A 25,729-nucleotide genomic window follows, 5' to 3' on the forward strand; every position below is an offset into this window, starting at 1 on the left:
AATAGTTTGCCTAATTTCAGTTTATGTGCAAAATAAGCAAGTATAGCGTAGGGAATCATTGTACCATATGTATTTGCCATAAGCCAAAATATTGTATTTTCAGCTGTTTGAAGCTGGTGTACAAAACAAAAAGTAAAAGATGCAAAAAGTAAATTTAAGAACGGGAAGCATAGAAATTGTGCACATAGAATAGATCTGCCGCTTATTAGACTTGCTTTCAATGAGAATGATAGCTCTATAACTCACATTTCTATGAGAATTTGGTCGTGGCCCAAAAAGTTACATATTGCAGTTTGAAATGAAAGCTCAATCTGAGCAAATTATGAATTTGAAATTAATCGGGATTAATCACAGCAAATCCTATTAACTTGATTACATTCTTTTGTCATTTATCCTCTCTAATGAAAAGACAATAAATTAACATTTGCACTGAATATAGCTTTACTTCTTTTTGGAATTTGAAGCCAGGACATATCTTTAAATGTAGACTATGGACTATCGAGCTGTCATTACAGGCCTTTAATGTCAGGTATGTGGGTGTGTGTGTGTGTTTGCGAAAGAGAGAGAGGCATGCAGATTGGTACTGAGAGGGAGGAGAGAGAGATCAGGGCAGAAGAGGAAGAAGAGACCCGGCAGATTGCGGGGTTCAGGCGAGAGAGGCATGACATACGGACCGCAGAGAAACCACCACACTGAGCCTCACAGTGCGCCTTGAGGAGAAAAACAAGCGGCGCGTCACATCTAGAAGATCCCTGCTGCGCGAGCACAACTGTCGCGGTGCAGATCGAACGTCGACCACCACCCAACTATTCTCCTCGTGCATTTCCCGTTAGCAGTTCTCTCTGGACGGACCGGCTCTGCCTGGCTGTGTGGAGCCATGCCACCATGCCGTTACCGAATCGGTGCCCTGCCAGCGCTGCTCTGTCTCTGTATGATTTGGACCGGCGTCGCGGCAGAAACACAAGGTAACGATGCTGAGTTTAACTTTCTGACTGGTGTGTGCGCGCGCGCGCGTTTTTGCCCTAAGCGCCTAACCCATTGGGCTGAGTTGAATGAATGAGGTTACCCCTGGCTCCTATCCAGCATGAATGACTATCACAACTTTGGTTTGTCTGTCTATTCTGCTGGTGAAGGCTAAATAGCGTAGGCTACATAAATAGGACTATTCGCGTTTTCCAATTATAAGCATGATACGAATCTTAATTTTAGGCCTGGTAGGCTAGTATAATTCATGTTTTAGCACTTTAAATTCCATTGGCCATATCATGTGCTTAGACCGTTAGGCTGGAGGATCTAGACCTCGGCTACTGTTGTTTTGGTCCTGATAGAGCTTGTTGTTACAGGCTGTGGAATAGCCTACAGTAAAACGTGACGCGTGGGAGAGAGACGGGCACAAAAAACACAACACACACGACAATTAGCCTATCCAATTGTTGTTTTTGGATTCTGGCTATGACTTCATGAATATCTCTGTTTGTCAGAAAAAATATATATGTCTAATGCGCGTGCGTTGTGTGTGACTAATCTTACAAAACATGTACTGATTTGTGGGGTTGCAGCAACATGATCTGCGCCTCGACAAAGAGTGTGTGTGTGTGTGTCAGACTATCTATGACCCTCCACAATCCTGCTAACTGAATGTCAGACAGAAATATAGGACCATTTCTCTGCTGTTGATGTTCTCTATTTAATCAACATGTTATTTCTCTCTCTCTCTCTCTCTCTCTCTCTCTCTCTCACACACACTATTTATTTATCTCTCAGTTCATGGGCTATAATAATACATTATTATGTGTTTTGCCTTCAGAGGGGCTGTTAGGTAATTCCTCTTCATTTGCTGATAGGCTCTGTGTTCTGTAGTTCTCTAGTCATATCACAGACACCCACTGACTGGGCTGCCATGAAACTGGCTCTAATGCGTTCATTGTATCACCACGCACACTAATTGATGCCCACGCTGCTGTGTGTGTGTGTCTGTGTGTGCGCACACTGTTTCTGAGACATTAGCTCTGTCCTTGTACACGTACAGATATTTTATCGGAAGTATATTATGTGTTGTTATTAGATTGACCTTGTTACGCCAGTTGACCGTGTCTGTAACGGGCTAGGACACAGAGGTCTGGTCTCTGTGACCGCTGGACTCTACAAGGTAAAGAGAACTCGTGGGAGGACATTAGATGGAAGCTGGCACGTTATTCTCTAGCCAGCACTTCTTTTCTTTCATCTATTTCTCTCTTCTCTTTCTACTCTTCTGGTATCACATTCACTCCCACAGTTTCTGTCCTCTTATCCTCCCCTCTATTATCATCTCCTCCCCTCCTCTTCTCCCCCTTTTCTTTCTTCTCTCTCATACGCCCCTCTCTCCCCTCTTTCGTACTCACCTTTCCCCTCTCATCTCCCATCTCTCATACGCCCATCTCCCCTTTCCCCTCTCATACTCCCCTTTCCCCTCTCTCATACTCCCCCTCTCCTCCCCTCTCTCATACTACCCTCTCTCATACTCCCATCTCCCCTCTCTCATACTCCTCCTCTCTCCTCCACCCTCTCCTCTCTCATACTCCCATCTCCCCTCTCTCATACTCCCCTCTCTCATACTCCTCCTCTCCCCTCTCATACTCCCCCCTCTCCTCTCTCATACTCCCCTCTCCCCTCTGTCATACTCCTCCTCTCCCCTCTCATACTCCCCCCTCTCCTCTCTCATACTCCCCTCTCCCCTCTGTCATACTCCCATCTCCCCTCTCTCATACTCCCCTCTCTCATACTCCTCCTCTCCTCTCTCATTCTCTCCTCTCTCATTCTCTCCTCTCTCATTCTCTCCTCTCTCATTCTCCCCTCTCCCCTCTCTCATACTCCTCCTCTCCCCTCTTCTCTCCTCACCCCTCTTCTCTCTCATACACTCCTCTTCTCTCTCCCCTCTTTCCTCTCTCATACTCCCCTCTCCCCTCTCTCATACTGGCCTCTCTCCTCTCTCTCCCCTCTCCGCTCTCCTCTCCGTGGCAGGTTGTCTGCTCTCTTCTCTGTAAAACTCACTCATCCGTAATTCGTCTTTCTCTTCTCATCAGATCACCTCTTATTTTTTCCTCACCATTTTCTCTCATTCGCCTGAGGACCTCCCTTCACCATAGTATAACATTGACAACTGTGTGTGTGTGTTCAAGATGATCAGTTCTGGCTGACTTTGTGGTTGTAGGGATGCTGCTGACACTATTCCACAATAGAAGCAATTAACTGCAGCTTAACTGTGTGGCTGAGCTGCTATGAACCCAGCCCAATCTGTGCGCGGTGTGATTGAACTGTCAGGAGTTTTGTGTTGTGCTGTCTCTTCCCCCGTTTTGTCCTTGCTGCTGTTGTTGTCCTGACTAAGTGTCTGTGCATTGATGTTTCCACAGCTTTAGCCCAGCCTCTACTAGGGTCGGGATGATGACAGGGCTTGTAAGTAAGCATTTGATTTGATTTGATGCTGTGGCTTGTCTAGATGTTAAAAAGGACCAGAATGGGCAATACCTACCCTAAGCTATTTTAGCTGTTAAAGTTAGGGGTCAGTGGTTAGAATCACATTTGTGCACAGTATAAGGTGCAGTAAGCCCATTCTAGCTGGGCCCAGTTCAATACTAACTGTCACCTTAGGGCTGATGGCTGTGAGTTGAGTTTGAGGTTCCAGTTGATTGGCACGATCAGGATAGTTTCCAGCCCAGCTTTTTACACAGCTAATATTTCATCTTCTCTTTGCTTCATCCCACATCACCATTATCTGAACAGACCCCTCGTCTGTCTACCCTTCATTACAGTCCCATTGAAGAGCCTGCCTGGTCCCGTTCCAGAGACTGTGTGCGTGATAAGAGAAGGTAGAAGCAATACTCAGAGCGACGCCTATAGTTACGTCTGTCTGGCATGATGCGAAAGTATTCACCCCCCTTGACATTTTTCCTGTTTTGTTGCCTTACAACCTGGAATTAAAATAGATTTTTTTGGGGGGGCTGTATCATTTGATTTACACAACATGCCTACGACTTTGAAGATGCAAAATATTTTTTATTGTGAAACAAACAAGAAATAAGACAAAAAAACTGAACTTGAACAAGCATAACTATTCACCCCCCCCCCAAAAGTCAATACTTTGTAGAACCACCTTTTGCAGCAATTACAGCTCCAAGTCTCTTGGGGGTATGTCTCTATAAGCTTGGCACATCTAGCTACTGGGATTTGTGCCCATTCTTCAAGGCAAAACTGCTCCAGCACCTTCAAGTTGGATGGGTTCAGCTGGCGTACAGCAATCTTTAAGTCATACCACAGATTCTGAATTGGATTGAGTTCTAGGCTTTGACTAGGGCATTCCAAGACATTTAAATGTTTTGCCTTAAACCACTCGAGTGTGGCTTTAGCAGTATGCTTAGGGTCATTGTCCTGCTGGAAGGTGAACCTCCATCCCAGTCTCAAATCTCCGGAAGGCTGAAACAGGTTTCCCTCAATAATTTCCCTGTATTTAGTGCCATCCATCATTCCTTCAATTCTGACCAGTTTCCCAGTCCCTGCCGATGGAAAAACATCCCCATAGCATGATGCTGCCAACACCACGCTTCACTGTGGAGATGGTGTCCTCGAGGGGTGATGAGAGGTGTTGGGTTTGCGCCAGTCTTAGCGTTTTCCTTGATGGCCAAAAAGCTCAATTTTAGTCTCATCTGACCAGAGTACCCATTCTTCCATATGTTTGGGGAGACTCCTACATGCCTTTTGGCGAACACCAAACATGTTTGCTTATTTTTTTCTTTAAGCAAGGGCTTTTTTTCTGGACACTCTTCCGTAAAGCCCAGCTCTGTGGAGTGTACAGCTTAAAGTGGTCCTATGGACAGATACTCCAATCTCCGCTGTGGAGCTTTGCAGCTCCTTCAGGTTTATCTTTGGTCTCTTTGTTGCCTCTCTGATTAATGCCCTCCTTGACTGATCCGTGAGTTTTGTTGGGCGGCCCTCTCTTGGCAGGTTTGTTGTGGTGCCATATTCTTTCCATTTTTTAATAATGGATTTAATGGTGCTCTGTGGGATGTTCAAAGTTTATGATATTTTTTTATAACCCAACCCCGATTTGTACTTCTCCACAACTTTGTCCCTGACCTGTTTGGAGAGCTCTTTGGTCTTCATGGTCCCGCTTGCTTGGTGGTGCCCCTTGCTTAGTGGTGTTGCAGACTCTGGGGCCTTTCAGAACAGGTGTATACAGTTGAAGTCTGAAGTTTACATACACTTAGGTTGGAGTCATTAAAACTTGTTTTTCAAACACTCCACACATTTCTTGAGTTTTGGCAAGTCAGTTAGGACATCTACTTTGTGCATGGCACAAGTAATGTTTCCAACAATTGCTCACAGACAGATTATTTTGACTTATAATTCACTGTATCACAATTCCAGTGGGTCAGAAGTTTACATACACTAAGTTGACTGTGCCTTCAAACAGCTTGGAAAATTCCAGAAAATGATGTCATGGCTTTAGAAGCTTCTGATAGGCTAATTGACATCATTTGAGTCAATTGGAGGTGTACCTGTGGATGTATTTCAAGGCCTACCTTCAAACTCAGTGCCTCTTTGCTTGACATCATGGGAAAATCAAAAGAAATCAGCCAGGACCTCAGAAAAATAATTGTAGACCTCCACAAGTCTGGTTCTTCCTTGGGAGCAATTTCCAAACGCCTGAAGGTACCACGTTGTCACGTCCTGGCCAATATAAGGGTTAATTGTAATTTTAGTTTGGTCAGGACGTGGCAGAGGGTATTTGTTTTATGTGGTTCAGGGTGGTGTTTTTGTAGTAAGGGCATTTGATTTAGTATTCCGGGGTTTTTGGGCACTGTTTGAGATTCACGTATTTCTATGTTGATCTAGTTAGTTGTATGTCTATGTTTGGTTAATTGGGGTGGACTTCCAATTGAAGGCAGCTGTGTGGTGTTGCCTTTGATTGGAAGTCCTATATTAGTTGGATGTGTTTGTCTGTTTAATTGTGGGAGATTGTTCCGTGTTTAGTGTGTGTAAACTTAACAGGACTGTCAGTGTATCGTGCGTTCGTTTTTGTTATTTTGTATGTTCGTTTTGGAATTTATTAAAAGTTCAAAATGAACCATCTCAACTCTGCTGCATATTGGTCCTCATTTTCCGATGATGATTTCGCCATATCGTCCTCCGACGAAGAAATCCCTGACAGAATCTCCCACCAAACCAGGACCAAGCAGCAGAGGAAGGAGCAGCGGAATTTCGAGTTGGACAAACGAGAGAGATGGACTTGGGAGGAGATCTTGGGGGGAGAAGGCTCCTACACTTGGGAGGAGATACAAGCAGGAAAAGATCGCCTTCCATGGGGACAGGTGGTAAGCGAGAGAGAGGAAAGGCGAAAGGCTGGTATGGACCGGGAACGTTTCCGAGGATCACGATTGGCGTTGAAGCACGAGAGGCACCCCCAATCATTTTTTTGGGGGGGGCACACGGGTAGTTTGGCTAGGCCTAGGAAGAGCCGGAAGTCAGCTACCCGTGGTTATATGGAGGAGCGTATGAGGTGGAGAGCGCCATAGTGCGCTCCTCAGCGAAACATCTCACCCATACGCACGCACAGTCCGGTGCGCGTTATTCCAGCCCCTCGCAGGTGCCGTGCTAGAGCGGGCATCCAGCCTGGTAGGAGGATGCCTGCGCAGCGCATCTGGTCGCCGGTACGCCTCCGAGGACCAGGCTACCCAACTCCCGCTCTACGCACTGCTACCATCAGGCCCCTGCACAGCCCAGTCTGCCCTGTACAAGCACCCCGCTCGTACAGGGCTACTAGTTCCATCCAGCCAGGACGGGTTGTGCAGGAGGTAAGATCAAGACCGCCTGTGCGCCTCCATAGCCCTAGGTTTCCAGCTCCTGTCTCTCGTGCAGACCCGGAAGTACGTCAGCCCAGTCTGACTCATCCTGTTCCCGCTCCCCGCACTAGCCTGGAGGTGTGTGTTCCCAGTCTGGTACGCCCAGTACCAGCACCACGCACAAGGCATCTAGTGCGTAAACCCAGCCTCGCCAGTCTAAAGTCGCCAGAGCTGCCCGCCAGTCAACAGTCGCCAGAACCGCCCGCCAGTCAGGAGTCGCCAGAACCGCCCGCCAGTCAGGAGTCGCCGGAGCCGCCCGCCAGTCAGGAGTCGCCGGAGCCGCCCGCCAGTCAGGAGTCGCCGGAGCCGCCCGCCAGTCAGGAGTCGCCGGAGCCGCCCGCCAGTCAGGAGTCGCCGGAGCGGCCGGAGCCGCCAGACTGCCCCGACTGCCCCCCGGCGATGCCAGAGTGGCCCGACTGCCTGGAACGGCCAGAACCGGAGCCACCTCCAGATATAGGTGGGTTGGGGAGGGGGGGTGTAGCACAGTGCCGTCGTTGACGGCAGCCACCCTCCCTTCCCTCCCTTTAGTAGGGGGGAATTTTTGTTTTGTTGTTGTTTGGGGTTGTTTTTCTTGTTTTTCTTAAGGTGCTTCCGGGGTTAGCACCTTTTAAGGGGGGGGTTACTGTCCTGGCCAGTATAAGGGTTAATTGTCATTTTAGTTTGGTCAGGACGTGGCAGAGGGTATTTGTTTTATGTGGTTCAGGGTGGTGTTTTTGTAGTAAGGGCATTTGATTTAGTATTCCGGGGTTTTTGGGCACTGTTTGAGATTCACGTATTTCTATGTTGATCTAGTTAGTTGTATGTCTATGTTTGGTTAATTGGGGTGGACTTCCAATTGAAGGCAGCTGTGTGGTGTTGCCTTTGATTGGAAGTCCTATATTAGTTGGGTGTGTTTGTCTGTTTAATTGTGGGAGATTGTTTAGTGTGTGTAAACCTAACAGGACTGTCAGTGTATCGTGCGTTCGTTTTTGTTATTTTGTATGTTCGTTTTGGAATTTATTAAAAGTTCAAAATGAACCATCTCAACTCTGCTGCATATTGGTCCTCATTTTCCGATGATGATTTCGCCAGTTCGTCCTCCGACGAAGAAATCCTCTGACACACGTTCATTTGTACAAACCATAGTATGCAAGTATAAACACCATGAGACAATGCAGCCATCATACTGCTCAGGAAGGAGATGCGTTCTGTTTCTTAGAGATGAACGTACTTTGGTGAGAAAAGTGCAAATCAATCCCAGAACAACAGCAAAGGACCTTGTGAAGATGCTGGAGGAAACAGGCACAAAAGTATCTATATCCACAGTAAAACGAGTCCTTTATCGACATAACCTGAAAGGCCGCTCAGCAAGGAAGAAGCCACTGCTCCAAAACCGCCATTAAAAAAAGCCAGAATACGGTTTGCAACTGCACGTGGGGACAAAGATTGTACTTTTTGGAGAAATGTCCTTTGGTCTGATGAAACAAAAATAGATCTGTTTGGCCATAATGACCGTTGTTATGTTTGGAGGAAAAAGGGGGAGGCTTGCAAGCTGAAGAACACCATCCCAAACGTGAAGCACGGGGGTGGCAGCATCATGTTGTGGGGGTGCACTTCACAAAATAGATGGCATCATGAGAAATTAAAATGATGTGGATATATTGAAGCAACATCTCAAGACATCAGTCAGGAAGTTAAAGCTTGGTCACAAATTGGTCTTCCAAATGAACAATGACCCCAAGCATACTTCCAAAGTGGCAAAATGGCTCAAGGACAACAAAGTCAAGGTATTAGAGTTGCCATCACAAAGCCCTGGCCTCAATCCCATAGAAAATGTGTGGGCAGAACTGAAAAAGCGTGTGCGAGCAAGGAGGCCTACAAACCTGACTCAGTTACACCAGCTCTGTCAGGAGTAATTGGCCAAAATTCACCCAATTTATTGTGGGAAGCTTGTGGAAGGCTACCCGAACATTTGACCCAAGTTAAACAATTTAAAGGCAATGCTACCAAATACTAATTGAGTGTATGTAAACTTCTGACCCACTGGGAATGTGATGAAACCAATAAAAGCTGAAATAAATCATTCTATTATTATTCTGACATTTCACATTCTTAAAATGGTGATCCTGACTGAACTAAAACAGGGAATGTTTACTAGGTTTGAATGTGAGGAATTGTAAAAAACTGAGTTTAAATGTATTTGGCTAAGGTGTATGTAAAGTTCCGACTTCAACTGTATATACTGAGATCATGTGACCGATCATGTGACACTTAGATTGCACACAGGTGGACTTAATTTCACTAATTATGTGACATCTGAAGGTAATTGGTTGCACCAGATCTTGTTTAGGGGCTTCATAGCGAATAGGGTGAATAAATACAGTTGAAGTTGGAAGTTTACATACACCTTAGCCAAATACATTTAAACTCAGTTTTTCACAATGTTCTGCAGTGTCAAAGAACAATGTGGCATCTACACTAACGCTCTGAACAAATCAAAACTGAAATGATTCTATAGAACTCAGATTCCATCTAAAGTGTGGGGATATATCTGTTATTGTGTGAATTATTATTATTATTATTATTTTATTTTTTTTCTACTTCTCGACATCATCACCTCAAAAATGGTTTGGTGGAAAAGCCCATCATGACTATAAGACAGTTAAATCAATTCATCCTGCTGGAACTATCCCGCTGGCTCTTTGTTGCTACGCACCAATTTTCAGATATCAACTCATCTGGCCTTTGGAACACAGAAGGTCTGATTGGAACATAGCTGTTGGGAGTTTTAGAAACTAGAGTGTGCCTGTGAGTATGGAAGAGAGGAGAGACGAGATGAGACAACTGAGCGGAGACGAGGAGAGACGGAGAGGAAGGGAGAGATGGAGAGAGAGGGATATCATATAATAAGCCTTTTCAGTGGTTACTGTTGCCTCGCCATGCTCTGTGGGGGAGTAGGTCTTGGTAGCTGTTATGCACTTGATGACTAAGGCATTTGTTAAATGGTCTATACAAACAAGATGTTATTGATCATTGAGGTATTGTATTCTCACAGTTATGCCTGCTGTAAGATTCATCACGCACGCACGCACGCGCACACACACACACACACACACACACACACACACACACACACACACACACACACACACAGCTATATTGTATGCTTAAAAAATATACAGTACCAGTCAAAAGTTTGGACACACCTCCTCATTCAAGGGTGTTTCTTTATTTTGACTATTTTCTACATTCTAGAATAATAGTGAAGACCTCCACACTATGAAATAACACACATGGAATCATGTAGTAACCAAAAAAGTGTTAAACAAATCAAAATATATTTGAGATTCTTCAAAGTAGCCATCCTTTGCCTTGATGACAGCTTTGCACACTCTTGGCATTCTCTCAACCAGCTTCACCTGGAATACTTTTCCAACAGTCTTGAAGGAGTTCCCACATTTGCTGAGCACTTGTTGGCTGCTTTTCCTTCACTCTGCGGTCCAACTCATCCAAAACCACCTCAATTGGGTTGAGGTCGGTGATTGTGGAGGCCCGGTCATCTGATGCAGCACTACATCACTCTCCTTCTTGGTCAAATAGCCCTTACACAGCCTGGAGGTGTGTTGTGTCATTGTCCTGTTGAAAAACAAATGATAGTCCCACTAAGCGCAAACCAGATGGCATGGCGTATCGTTGCAGAATGCTGTGGTAGCCATGATGGTTAAGTGTGCCTTGAATTCTAAATAAATCACAGACAGTGTTACCAGCAAAGCACCCCCACGCCATCACACCTCCTCCTCCATTCTTCACGGTGGGAACCACACATGCGGAGATCATCCGTTCACCTACTCTGCGGCTCACAAAGACACAGTTGGAACTAAAAATCTCAAATTTGGAGTCATCAGACCAAAGGACAGATTTCCACCGGTCTAATGGCCATTGCTTGTGTTTCTTGGCCCAAGCAAGTTTCTTCTTATTAATGATGTCCTTTAGTAGTGGTTTCATTGCAGCAATTCGACCGTGGAAGGCCTGATACACAGTCTCCTCTGAACAGTTGATGTTGAGATGTCTGTTACTTGAACTCTGTGAAGCATTTTATTTGGGCTGTAATCTGAGGTGCAGTTATTCTTATTAACTTATCCTCTGCAGCAGAGGTAACTCTGGGTCTTACTTTCCAGTGGTGGTCCATGAGAGCGAGTTTCATCATAGCGCTTGATGTTTTTGCGACTGCACTGAAAAAGTTATTGAAGTTTTCTGGATTGACTGACCTTCGTGTCTTAAAGTCATGATGGACTGTAATTTCTCTTTGCTTATTTGAGCTGTTCTTGCCATAATATGGACTTGGTCTTTTACCAAATAGGGCTATCTTCTGTATACCCACCGTACCTTGTCACAACTGATTGGCTCAAACATATCAAGAAGGAAAGAAGTTCCACAAATGAACTTTTAAGAAGGCACACCTATTAATTGAAATGCATTCCAGATGACTACTTTATGAAGCTGGTTGAGAGAATGTCAAGAGTGTGCAAAGGAAAAGAGTGGCTACTTTGAAGAATCTCAAATATAAAATATATTTTTATTTGTTTAACACATTTTTGCTTACTACATGATTCCATATGTGCTATTTCATAGTTGTGATGTCTTCACTATTATTCTAGAATGTAGAAAATAATAAAAATAAAGAATAACCCTTGAGTAGATAAGTGTCAAAATTATTGACACCCTAAAGATTCTTATAAATTAAATTAAACAAAATTAAATCTACATTAACGTTCTACTTTTTAAAATTAATCTCAGTTTACAGAACTGAATATTGGCATTCCATGGCTTCCTGTTTCACTGGGTTATAAAAATGTGGTAATGTATGCAGAATCCATCCAGCCAGGTCACCCATGGAACAAGTCAGTATTTGACGACCATTCGTGCCTGAGGATGTGGGCAGATGACGTAGAATCCGGCCACTAGGGGCAACAGTGAGCATAAGCATCTGCCTCTGATTCCAAGGGTTGCAAGTTCGAATCCAGTAATAGAAAGTTGTTTTTGAGATTTTTGTTTAAGCCTAACCCAAACCTTAACCCTTACCTTAGCCATGCAGAGTTAATGACTAACCCTAAGATGTCTGAGTTAATGCCTAAACTTAACCCTAACCTTAAAAATTCGGAGACAAGGCCTAAAGTTAATCTTAAACACTTATATTTAACTTTTGAGAAACCTGGATGAATGTGTAGTTTTGACGTGAGACTGTGACAGGCAGTTTCATCCATAACCATGGGGAAAGGAAAATAATCCATACATGAAAAGACACATTGTTGTTGACTTTCGTAAGTCAGGGAATGGGTCCAAAAACACTACTGAAAAAAACAAATATGCCACTTTACAACAATTAAGAAGTTTAAAACCAATGGAACAGTGGTAAACTTTCCTGGTAGAGAATGCATGGGTATCTTGTCCCCACGTACAGATTTGGTATCCAAGTCTACAATTAGATACCACCTCCATGGCAATAGGCTATTTGGAACGGTTGGAATAAAAAATACTTTGAGAACAACCAACAAATTTAAACACCTGGAGTTTGCTAAACAGCATTGGCACTTGGATTGGAACTGGGTGCTATGGACAGATGAGATGAAAATAGAGCTCTTTGGTGGGTTTGGCCTCAAAAAGGATGCATTTGCAGAAAATAGCCTCATACCTATGGTGGTGGATCTGTGATGTTATGGGGCTGTTTTGCTTCCACTGGTCCTGTGGCACTTGTTAAGGTCAACGGCATCATGAACTCTACCAAGTACCAGGACATTTTTGCCAAAAACATTTTTGCCTCTGCCAGGAGGCTGAAGCTTGTCCACAAGTGGATCTTCCAGCAAGACAATGACCCCAAGCACGCACAAAATCTACAAATAAATTGTTAATTAACCACAAAATCAACATTTTGCAATGGCCATCTCAGTCTCTGTACTTAGTTGAACCCCATTGAACCTGTGGTTTGAATTGAAGACGGCAGTCCATGAGCACAGACTGAAGAATATCAATAATCTGGAAAGATTCTGTATTGAGGAATGGTCTAACATCCCTCTCAATGTGTTCTCCAATCTCATAAAACATTATAGAAAAAGGCTGTGCCGTTATCCTTGCAAGGGGAGGGTGCATATTTATTACTTGTTTAACAAAATATTTTTCTCTGAGCAATTGTATTTGTATAAAATAATGACATTTTCCAATGTTTTAAGTATACAATATAGCTCAGTTTTTGTATTACTTATTTTAAACAGTCTTCTTTGCTCATCTTTATCAAGGGTGCTAATCATTTTGGAGGTGACTAGATCACAAACCGTCTCTTGTCTCCCATCTCTGAAACCTGAGCTCCCAGATGGATTGAACTGACGGGAAGAAGACTGACTGATGTTGATGACATCACCCATTAGGTTGACTCATATTGATGACATAACCTATTAAGAGCATAACTGATATGACCAGAGATGGTTTGGATGCAGTCATCATTCTTGGTATCAAAACGAGTGATGGTTAAGTAGTTGGAATGCGGCAGGAGTGGGAAAGTAGAGGAGAGGAAGTGATGAGGAATGTATGGCTGTAGTGATGGTAGAGGAGAGGAAGTGATGAGGAATGTATGGCTGTAGTTATGGTAGAGGAGATGAAGTGATGAGGAATGTATGGCTGTAGTGATGGTAGAGGAGAGAAAGTGAGGAGGAATGTATGGCTGTAGTGATGGTAGAGGAGAGAAAGTGAGGAGGAATGTATGGTTGTAGTGATGGTAGAGGAGAGAAAGTGAGGAGGAATGTATGGCTGTAGTGATGGTAGAGGAGAGGGAAGCAGAGGAGTGAATGATAGGGTCATCATCAGACACATACTGCCATACAAACCATATAGTGAAAGAGAGAGAAGAGAAGTGAGAGAGCGGAGGAGTGAATTATGAGCCATAAATAACCATGATGATATTGAAAGAAACCATTATGATTCACTGAAGCCTGTTATTTGGCTCCACTATGCACTGGTCTAGTGTGTGTGTGTGTGTGTGTGTGTGTGTGTGTGTGTGTGTGTGTGTGTCCAGAAGTAATTGAAACTCAACTCGCACTCCTGCTCGCCTCCAGTTACCAGTAGAGTAAAGATATGAGATCTAGGGAGAGAAGGAATTAAAGGAGGAGATCGAGAGGAATTGGGAAAGTGTGGGGGCAGAAGGAGAGTAGTGACGGGGGAGGTGTGGGGCGGAAGGAGAGTAGTGATGGGGGAGGTGTGGGGCGGAAGGAGAGTAGTGATGGGGAGGTGTGGGGCGGAAGGAGAGTAGTGATGGGGGAGGTGTGGGGGCGGAAGGAGAGTAGTTATGGGGGAGGTGTGGGGGCGGAAAGAGAGTAGTTATGGGGGAGGTGTGGGGGCGGAAGGAGAGTAGTGATGGGGGAGGTGTGGGGCGGAAGGAGAGTAGTGATGGGGAGGTGTGGGGGCGGAAGGAGAGTAGTGACGGGGAGGTGTGGGGGCGGAAGGAGAGTAGTGATGGGGGAGGTGTGGGGCGGAAGGAGAGTAGTGATGGGGGAGGTGTGGGGCGGAAGGAGAGTAGTGATGGGGGGAGGTGTGGGGCGGAAGGAGAGTAGTGATGGGGGGAGGTGTGGGGGCGGAAGGAGAGTAGTGATGGGGAGGTGTGGGGGCGGAAGGAGAGTAGTGATGGGGGAGGTGTGGGGCGGAAGGAGAGTAGTGATGGGGAGGTGTGGGGCGGAAGGAGAGTAGTGATGGGGGAGGTGTGGGGCGGAAGGAGAGTAGTGATGGGGAGGTGTGGGGGGGAAGGAGAGTAGTTATGGGGGAGGTGTGGGGGCGGAAGGAGAGTAGTGATGGGGGAGGTGTGGGGCGGAAGGAGAGTAGTGATGGGGGAGGTGTGGGGCGGAAGGAGAGTAGTGATGGGGGAGGTGTGGGGCGGAAGGAGAGTAGTGATGGGGGAGGTGTGGGGGCGGAAGGAGAGTAGTGATGGGGGAGGTGTGGGGCGGAAGGAGAGTAGTGATGGGGAGGTGTGGGGCGGAAGGAGAGTAGTGATGGGGAGGTGTGGGGCGGAAGGAGAGTAGTGATGGGGGGAGGTGTGGGGCGGAAGGAGAGTAGTGATGGGGAGGTGTGGGGGGCGGAAGGAGAGTAGTGACGGGGAGGTGTGGGGGCGGAAGGAGAGTAGTGATGGGGGAGGTGTGGGGCGGAAGGAGAGTAGTGACGGGGGAGGTGTGGGGGCGGAAGGAGAGTAGTGACGGGGGAGGTGTGGGGGCGGAAGGAGAGTAGTGACGGGGAGGTGTGGGGCGGAAGGAGAGTAGTGAGGGGGAGGTGTGGGGGCGGAAGGAGAGTAGTGATGGGGAGGTGTGGGGGCGGAAGGAGAGTAGTGATGGGGGAGGTGTGGGGCGGAAGGAGAGTAGTGATGGGGAGGTGTGGGGGCGGAAGGAGAGTAGTGATGGGGGAGGTGTGGGGCGGAAGGAGAGTAGTGATGGGGAGGTGTGGGGGCGGAAGGAGAGTAGTGATGGGGGAGGTGTGGGGGCGGAAGGAGAGTAGTGATGGGGGAGGTGTGGGGCGGAAGGAGAGTAGTGATGGGGGGAGGTGTGGGGGCGGAAGGAGAGTAGTGATGGGGGAGGTGTGGGGCGGAAGGAGAGTAGTGATGGGGGAGGTGTGGGGCGGAAGGAGAGTAGTGATGGGGGAGGTGTGGGGGCGGAAGGAGAGTAGTGATGGGGAGGTGTGGGGCGGAAGGAGAGTAGTGATGGGGGAGGTGTGGGGGCGGAAGGAGAGTAGTGATGGGGGAGGTGTGGGGGCGGAAGGAGAGTAGTGATGGGGGAGGTGTGGGGGCGGAAGGAGAGTAGTGATGGGGAGGTGTGGGGCGGAAGGAGAGTAGTGACGGGGAGGTGTGGGGGCGGAAGGAGAGTAGTGATGGGGGAGGTGTGGGGGCGGAAGGAGAGTAGTGATGGGGGAGGTGTGGGGGCGGAAGGAGAGTAGTGATGGGGGAGGTGTGGGGGCGGAAGGAGAGTAGTGATGGGGGAGGTGTGGGGGCGGAAGGAGAGTAGTGATGGGGGAGGTGTGGGGCGGAAGGAGAGTAGTGATGGGGGAGGTGTGGGGCGGAAGGAGAGTAGTGATGGGGAGGTGTGGGGGCGGAAGGAGAGTAGTGATGGGGGAGGTGTGGGGCGGAAGGAGAGTAGTGATGGGGGAGGTGTGGGGCGGAAGGAGAGTAGTGATGGGGGAGGTGTGGGGGCGGAAGGAGAGTAGTGATGGGGGAGGTGTGGGGGCGGAAGGAGAGTAGTGATGGGGGAGGTGTGGGGGCGGAAGGAGAGTAGTGATGGGGGAGGTGTGGGGCGGAAGGAGAGTAGTGATGGGGAGGTGTGGGGGCGGAAGGAGAGTAGTGATGGGGAGGTGTGGGGCGGAAGGAGAGTAGTGATGGGGGAGGTGTGGGGGCGGAAGGAGAGTAGTGACGGGGGAGGTGTGGGGCGGAAGGAGAGTAGTGACGGGGAGGTGTGGGGGCGGAAGGAGAGTAGTGACGGGGAGGTGTGGGGCGGAAGGAGAGTAGTTACGGGGAGGTGTGGGGGCGGAAGGAGAGTAGTTATGGGGAGGTGTGGGGGCGGAAGGAGAGTAGTGATGGGGGAGGTGTGGGGGCGGAAGGAGAGTAGTGATGGGGAGGTGTGGGGCGGAAGGAGAGTAGTGATGGGGGAGGTGTGGGGCGGAAGGAGAGTAGTGATGGGGGAGGTGTGGGGCGGAAGGAGAGTAGTGATGGGGGAGGTGTGGGGGCGGAAGGAGAGTAGTGATGGGGGAGGTGTGTGGGCGGAAGGAGAGTAGTGATGGGGGAGGTGTGTGGGCGGAAGGAGAGTAGTGATGGGGGAGGTGTGTGGGGGAGAAGGAGGAAGAATGCTTTAGCAAGTACCTGAGGGTTTCCGTGGGGATTGCTTGTCAACATGGAGAATGTTAATAAACATTAAAGCTGCAATATGTAACTTTCTGGGCAAACCGACCAAATTCGCATAGAATAGATCTGTCATTCTCATTGAAAGTCTAAGAAGTGGTAGATCTGTTCTATGTGCGCTATTTATATTCTTCCTGTTCTTAAGTTTAGGTTTTGTGTCTTTTTACTTTTGGTTTTGTACACCAGCTTCATACAGCTGAAATTACTATGTTTTTGGTCATGGCATATATTTTCTTTACAGTGGTTGAGATGGTACAATGATTCTCTACACTATGCTTGCTTGTTTTGCCACTTAAACTGAAATTAGGCAAACTATTTTAATTTTAGCAACCAGGTAGCCTAGTGGTTAGCGCGTTGGGCCAGTAACCAAAAGGTTGCTAGATCAAATCCCTGAGCTGACAAGGTAAAAATCTGTTGTTCTGCCCCTGAACAAGGCAGTTAACCCACTGTTCCTAGGCTGTCATTGTAAATAAGTATTTGTTCTTAACTGACTTGCCTGGTTAAATAAAGGTTACATTTAAAAAATGTCAACAACAAAAAACAGGAAATGGCAGTGTGATTTCTGCATAGTGCATCATTAAGGATGAAATGTCAGAAAGGCATGAGATAGATGTGTGTGTCAGTCAGATGAATATAGATCCAGTCAGATCAGAGGTTACTTCAAGGAAAGAAGGATTTTAAAGTACTGCTGTCGGATTTGAACCCAGGTCATCTATTCACAACGTGAATGTGTTACCCGCGCTGAGCTCCAACCTTGGCATCAGCTTGGAGAGCTAACACAAGTCTTCAGGTCTCAGACAAGGTTAATCCTCCCATGAGTGTGCTTTTACTGAATCTTCTCTGTTAGAAATGGTTGAGTGGGATACCGTAGGCAGACACAAATGATGATGAAAGTGCTTATTAGTAATTTGCTAATAGTGCTTATTAATAACTTGTGTTGTCCTTGAGATACATAGTTACACAACACTCTGTATAGAGAAGAACTGGGCGGCAGAGAGAGAGGGATGAGAGGGGAGGGAGGGAGTACGGAGGAGGTATATAAATAAAGTGATAGAGGAGGATGAGAGAGAGGGACCCATAGCCTGACTCAAACACCCAGTTACAGATAGGATCGACCGGTGTGTTTGTGTATCAGCTCACTGTGGAAATCATTAGGTCAGCTGTGCATTCTCTCTGGAGGGCCTGACGGACAGAAACAAGCCAACTCAGCATCAGCTCCCAGCTCAATCAGCATCAGCCTATCAGCGCCCAGCTCTCAGTTGACTCACCCAATCAGGCTTACAGCCTTAGAGAAACATTTCAATTGGTGCGTTCATTTTAGGGCTGGGATTCAATCTGATCACACTTTGTCAGCTATGCAGAGTTTTCCATGAATGATAATAATTTGATCACACTTTGTCAGCTATGCAGAGTTCTCCATGAATGATAATAATCTGATCACACTTTGTCAGCTATGCAGAGTTCTCCATGAATGATAATAATCTGATCACACTTTGTCAGCTATGCAGAGTTTTCCATGAATGATAATAATCTGATCACACTTTGTCAGCTATGCAGAGTTCTCCATGAATGATAATAATCTGATCACACTTTGTCAGCTATGCAGAGTTCTCCATGAATGATAATAATCTGATCACACTTTGTCAGCTATGCAGAGTTCTCCATGAATGATAATAATCTGATCACACTTTGTCAGCTATGCAGAGTTCTCCATGAATGCAGTCTCCACGAACGCGGTAACTTTGCCTTTAAAAGCCGAGCCTAAAGTGCAGACTCCACCCACCCAGTTGAGTGGCTAAGCTAAGACACCCATTCTCTTCCACCTCATTCCATAGACCTATCTGGTTAAAGGCTTATTCCTGGACCCAGCCTTAGTTCAAGCTGACCTGTGTGTGTGTGTGTGTGTGTGTGTGTGTGTGTGTGTGTGTGTGTGTGTGTGTGTGTGTGTGTGTGTGTGTGTGTGTGTGTGTGTGCGTGCATAGCTGCGGTTATGAGAGTGCGTCTCCATGGTGTGTTGTTGTGGTAGCTCAGGAATGTATTTTCATAGTTACAGTGGGTGCCAGGTTGCCAGTTTGGGGTCTGAAGATGTGATCAGCGTAGCCAATCAGATCTCACAAAAACATCAATAAAAACAGACTAACTAACAATAGAGTCAACTGTCTACTGCTTTCTCTGCCAGTTTAGACACACACACACACACACACACACACACACACACACACACACACACACACACACACACAGCCTTCTGTGTATTCTCTTTCAGTGTAGTTGCTCAAGACTTGCTATATAACCTTGGATGTCTTTATTGTTCCCACACATCAAATGGCAATGAATACCCTCTATAGACTTCTTCCTCTCCTCCACTCTCATGCAGTGGGATATCTGGCACAGTTAATGAGTCAGCACATAGTCACACAGGCTGTCACTCACAGCACGGTGCTAAATAGGTTGCTAATGGGGGGATGTGATGAACACTGCATCAGGAACATGATAATGTGGTACCCAGCTCTGAGAGAGAGAGAGAGAGAGACCACAGATGATGCCGTCTGTTCAGCCGCGTTGGTCATGCCTGGGCGGTATAGCATCAACCTGACACCACACACACGGTACAGCTGGGACTTCGTGCCTTGAATCCTGAACAAGGGCATGAGGACGGTGTGAGTCAAGAACCGAAGGCTTTAGAACTGAAAGCTTTAGAACCGTGTGTGTGTTTTGTAGTTGTGTGTGTGTGTGTGTGTGTGTGTGTGTGTGTGTGTGTGTTTTGTAGTTGAGTGTGTGTTGAATCAGTGTATCTGAGAGGGAGTTTGCTGTATCTGATGATCTGCTCTGAGGTCATTGCTGATTGGTCGATTTGATGGCTGCTCTACTTTCCTTTAAATCAGTCCACCAACCAACCCACAGCCTGATTCAAACACCCAGTTACATATAGCATCGACCAGTGTGTGTGTGTGTGTGTGTGTGTGTCACCTCACAAATGAAATCATTGGGTCAGCTGTGTGTTCTCTGTGGAGGGCCTGACAGCCAGAAACAAGTCAACACACAACTCAGCATCAGCCTATCAGCTCCCAGCCTTTAAAAGCCGCATCACAGACAAAGCCCGATTGGACTGAATCCTGGCCTAGGTTACCAGGGGTCGGGTATGCACTATGCAGCGTCTGTACATTTATGTTGAAACCATGACGCCCTAAGGTGCAAACTCGACCAACCCGGTTCAGCGGGCGAGCTAAAGCACCCATCCACCTCATTCCATATACCTATTTGGTTTAAAGGCTTATTCCTGGACCCAGCCTTAGTTCAAGCTGACCAGTGAGAGTGTGTGTGTGTGTGTGTGTGTGTGTGTGTGTGTGTGTGCGTGCATAGCTGCGGTTATGAGAGTGCGTCTCCATGGTGTGTTGTTGTGGTAGCTCAGGAATGTATTTTCATAGTTACAGTGGGTGCCAGGTTGCCAGTTTGGGGTCGGAAGATGTGATCAGCGTAGCCAATCAGATCTCACAAAAACATCAATAAAAATAGACTAACTAACAATAGAGTCAACTGTCTACTGCTTTCTCTGCCAGTTTAGTTCTCACACACACACACACACACACACACACACACACACACACACACACACACAACACACACACACACGCCTTCTGTGTATTCTCTTTCAGTGTAGTTGCTCAAGAATAGCTCTATAACCTTGGATGTCTTTATTGTTCCCACACATCAAATGGCAATGAATACCCTCTATAGACTTCTTCCTCTCCTCCACTCTCATGCAGTGGGATATCTGGCACAGTTAATGAGTCAGCACATAGTCACACAGGCTGTCACTCACAGCACGGTGCTAAATAGGTTGCTAATGGGGGGATGTGATGAACACTGCATCAGGAACATGATAATGTGGTACCCAGCTCTGAGAGAGAGAGAGAGAGAGAGTGTGTGTGTGTGTGTGTGTGCATGGTCAACCTAATCTAAACTATTTGGTTTCACCAAAATAATGTTTCCGGTCAACAGAGGCATATACAGTATTTCTAGGCACAATACTTACGATTCAATGTGTTGAATGTGTCCTTCGCTATCAAACAAGCGTTTAAAACCAGATTTTATCCAGGCTCTCCCATTTTATACCTGTAGAAGTGGGAGATTACACTGTAGCATACTTTCTCTTGACTGCGTGGTCTAGAATGGACTACAATGGCACCCACAGGCGGAATATGGAAGACCATGGATAAAAACATGTTTTAAGCCCATATTTGATAGCGAAGGACACATTTAAGTATTGTGTCTAGAGGTACTGAATATGCCTCTGTTGACTGGAAACGTTATTTTGGTGAAACTGAATAGATTAGATTTGGTTGATCAAGGACGCCAGGCTACGGAAACTTCTGCAACGTGCCGTTTGTAAAGACAAAGCGTGGGGTTCCTGTGCTGAGCCTTTGGATCCAGATGGTGGTGGTTCGGTCTGACCCACTTCTAGACTAGAAGTGTAGATGGGTAGAGAGAGACAAAGTAAATGTACACAGTGTACGCTATAGTCACACATTTACAATATAACTCCCCCAACGGATTTACTCTTATACAACACACAGAGCTCTGCTGAGAAAATGAAATGTACTGTACAAAAGCATTTAGTGTTCAAGGAATAAAAAGTATTTTTGTATCAGATCAGGCACACATGTTGACATGTGTCTTCCACATCTCCTGTTTATCTGTAAAGAAGAAATCAGCCAGGCATGTGTTTGTTGGTGGCTGATGAAGGTTTGATGGGTGGAGTAGACACAACAGACACTATTAAAGGGGCAATCAGCAGTTGCAACATACATTTTTAGACTTAAAAATGTATGATATGTACCCATTGATTGTTGAAGAATATATATATCTTAGTACCCCATCAGAACCCAAAATGTACGGTTGTTTTACTCCAACGTTTGAAAACAAAGAAAATGTAAACAAACACTATATAGTCCGAAACTATGGTTAAAACCGTCATTTTCATATCATGGATGGTCAGGCATTGCATCCATAGCTCTGTCTATGAATTCAAGTGAGGTTACATTTCTTCAGACCCATCCCTCAGCTTTTTACCGAACCAGGGATGGGAGTCCGCTTTGTTATTGTTTCTACTGACGCTTTAAAGTTAAAAGCTGTTTTTGTCAGTGTGAGGATGTGTGCTTTTAAAAATAAGCCTGTTCTGAGAGCAGGTGTTATGTGATCCAGTGGTTTTGTTAGAATGGAGAGGCAGCAATACAGTGATACACTGGCCATGAAGTAAGTAAGTGTGTGTGTGTGTGTGTGTGTGTGTGTGTGTGTGTGTGTGCTGTTCTGTCGTTTTTAGTGCTGAGCTGTTGGAGATGGCCTTTTAGCATGCGTGGGAGCAGTGTGCCTGTCTATGCTTTTCTTCACCCCCCCCAACCCCCCGGTCATGCTTGACTGCCTAACCTGTCACTCTTCGCCCAGAAAGTCTGTGATCTGCCTATGCGAGTGTGTGTGTGTGCAGTAGAGAGCAGGTGTATTGTGCTGGGCTGGTCAACTTGATGCCAGATAAGCCCAGTAGTCCTGATAACAGTAGAACAGACAGTAGTCCTGATAACAGTAGAACAGACGGTAGTCCCGATGACGACAGCGGAACAGGCGGTAGTCCCGACGACGACAGCGGAACAGGCGGTAGTCCCGACGACGACAGCGGAACAGGCGGTAGTCCCGACGACGACAGCGGAACAGGCGGTAGTCCCGACGACGACAGCGGAACAGGCGGTAGTCCCGACGACGACAGCGGAACAGGCGGTAGTCCCGACGACGACAGCGGAACAGGCGGTAGTCCCGACGACGACAGCGGAACAGGCGGTAGTCCCGACGACGACAGCGGAACAGGCGGTAGTCCCGACGACGACAGCGGAACAGGCGGTAGTCCCGACGACGACAGCGGAACAGGCGGTAGTCCCGACGACGACAGCGGAACAGGCGGTAGTCCCGACGACGACAGCGGAACAGGCGGTAGTCCCGACGACGACAGCGGAACAGGCGGTAGTCCCGACGACGACAGCGGAACAGGCGGTAGTCCCGACGACGACAGCGGAACAGACGGTAGTCCCGACGGAGTCCGATACAGCGGGACAGGCGGTAGTCCCGACGACGACAGCGGAACAGGCGGTAGTCCCGACGACGACAGCGGAACAGGCGGTTGTCCCGACGACGACAGCGGAACAGGCGGTAGTCCCGACGGTAGTCCCGACGACAGCGGAACAGGCGGTAGTCCCGACGGTAGTCCCGATAACAGCGGAACAGACTGTTGTCCCGATAACAGCGGAACAGACTGTTGTCCCGATAACAGCGGAACAGACTGTTGTCCCGATAACAGCGGAACAGACTGTAGTCCCGATAACAGCGGAACAGACTGTAGTCCTGATAACAGTAGAACAGACGGCAGTCCCGACGACGACAGCGGAACAGGCGGCAGTCCCGACGACGACAGCGGAACAGGCGGCAGTCCCGACGACGACAGCGGAACAGGCGGCAGTCCCGACGACGACAGCGGAACAGGCGGTAGTCCCGACGACGACAGCGGAACAGGCGGCAGTCCCGACGACGACAGCGGAACAGGCGGTAGTCCCGACGACGACAGCGGAACAGGCGGTAGTCCCGACGACGACAGCGGAACAGGCGGTAGTCCCGACGACGACAGCGGAACAGGCGGTAGTCCCGACGACGACAGCGGAACAGGCGGTAGTCCCGACGGTAGTCCCGATAACAGCGGAACAGGCGGTAGTCCCGACGGTAGTCCCGATAACAGCGGGACAGACTGTAGTCCCGACGGTAGTCCCGATAACAGCGGGACAGACTGTAGTCCCGATAACAGCGGGACAGACTGTAGTCCCGATAACAGCGGGACAGACTGTAGTCCCGATAACAGCGGAACAGACTGTTGTCCCGATAACAGCAGAACAGACTGTTGTCCTGATAACAGTAGAACAGACTGTTGTCCTGATAACAGTAGAACAGACTGTTGTCCTGATAACAGTAGAACAGACTGTAGTCCTGATAACAGTAGAACAGACAGTAGAACAGACATTAGTCCTGATAACAGTGGAACAGACAGTAGTCCTGATAACAGTAGAAGAGACAGTAGTCCTGATAACAGTAGAAGAGACAGTAGTCCTGATAACAGTAGAACAGACATTAGTCCTGATAACAGTGGAACAGACAGTAGTCCTGATAACAGTGGAACAGACAGTAGTCCTGATAACAGTAGAAGAGACAGTAGTAGTCCTGATAACAGTAGAAGAGACAGTAGTAGTCCTGATAACAGTAGAAGAGACAGTAGTAGTCCTGATAACAGTAGAAGAGACAGTAGTCCTGATAACAGTAGAAGAGACAGTAGTCCTGATAACAGTAGAACAGACAGTAGAACAGACATTAGTCCTGATAACAGTGGAACAGACAGTAGTCCTGATAACAGTAGAACAGACAGTAGAACAGACATTAGTCCTGATAACAGTGGAACAGACAGTAGTCCTGATAACAGTAGAAGAGACAGTAGTCCTGATAACAGTAGAAGAGAAAGTAGTCCTGATAACAGTAGAAGAGACAGTAGTCCTGATAACAGTAGAAGAGACAGTAGAACAGACATTAGTCCTGATAACAGTGGAACAGACAGTAGTCCTGATAACAGTAGAAGAGACAGTAGTCCTGATAACAGTAGAAGAGAAAGTAGTCCTGATAACAGTAGAACAGACTGTAGTCCTGATAACAGTAGAACAGACAGTAGAACAGACATTAGTCCTGATAACAGTGGAACAGACAGTAGTCCTGATGACAGTGGAACAGACATTAGTCCTGATGACAGTGGAAAAGACAGTAGTCCTGATAACAGTAGAAGAGAAGGTAGTCCTGATAACAGTAGAAGAGAAAGTAGTCCTGATAACAGTAGAAGAGAAAGTAGTCCTGATAACAGTAGAAGAGAAAGTAGTCCTGATAACAGTAGAAGAGAAAGTAGTCCTGATAACAGTAGAAGAGAAAGTAGTCCTGATAACAGTAGAAGAGAAAGTAGTCCTGATAACAGTAGAACAGACATTAGTTCTGATAACAGTAGAAGAGAAAGTAGTCCTGATAACAGTAGAAGAGAAAGTAGTCCTGATAACAGTAGAAGAGACAGTAGTCCTGATAACAGTGGAACAGACAGTAGTCCTGATAACAGTAGAAGAGACAGTAGTCCTGATAACAGTAGAACAGACTGTAGTCCTGATAACAGTAGAAGAGACTGTAGTCCTGATAACAGTAGAAGAGACAGTAGTCCTGATAACAGTGGAACAGACAGTAGTCCTGATAACAGTAGAAGAGACAGTAGTCCTGATAACAGTAGAACAGACAGTAGAACAGACATTAGTCCTGATAACAGTGGAACAGACAGTAGTCCTGATAACAGTAGAAGAGACAGTAGTCCTGATAACAGTGGAACAGACAGTAGAACAGACATTAGTCCTGATAACAGTGGAACAGACAGTAGTCCTGATGACAGTGGAACAGACATTAGTCCTGATAACAGTGGAAAAGACAGTAGTCCTGATAACAGTAGAAGAGAAGGTAGTCCTGATAACAGTAGAAGAGAAAGTAGTCCTGATAACAGTAGAAGAGAAAGTAGTCCTGATAACAGTAGAAGAGAAAGTAGTCCTGATAACAGTAGAAGAGAAAGTAGTCCTGATAACAGTAGAAGAGAAAGTAGTCCTGATAACAGTAGAACAGACATTAGTTCTGATAACAGTAGAAGAGAAAGTAGTCCTGATAACAGTAGAAGAGAAAGTAGTCCTGATAACAGTAGAAGAGACAGTAGTCCTGATAACAGTGGAACAGACAGTAGTCCTGATAACAGTAGAAGAGACAGTAGTCCTGATAACAGTAGAACAGAGTTTGATAACAGTAGAAGAGACGTAGTCCTGATAACAGTAGAAGAGACAGTAGTCCTGATAACAGT

General features: G+C 46.8%; 1 protein-coding gene across 7 annotated transcripts in view; it reads left to right on the forward strand.

Moving 5' to 3' along the window:
* Nucleotides 1–570: 570 nt before the first annotated feature.
* The window catches only part of sez6l (seizure related 6 homolog (mouse)-like), a 53,806-nt gene continuing 28,647 nt past the window's right edge, over nucleotides 571–25,729 (forward strand). For 6 of the 7 annotated variants that reach the window (XM_045692233.1, XM_045692225.1, XM_045692230.1 and 3 more), the window contains exon 1: nucleotides 571–965. In XM_045692233.1, the coding sequence (XP_045548189.1) occupies nucleotides 878–965 (88 nt within the window). In that variant the 5' untranslated portion in view covers nucleotides 571–877. The remainder of the gene's footprint in view (nucleotides 966–25,729) is intronic. The other variant, XM_045692237.1, reaches the window with a different exon arrangement.

The sequence above is a fragment of the Salmo salar genome, chromosome ssa01 (genome assembly GCF_905237065.1).
Source record: "Salmo salar chromosome ssa01, Ssal_v3.1, whole genome shotgun sequence".
Classification (NCBI taxonomy): Eukaryota; Metazoa; Chordata; class Actinopteri; order Salmoniformes; family Salmonidae; genus Salmo; species Salmo salar.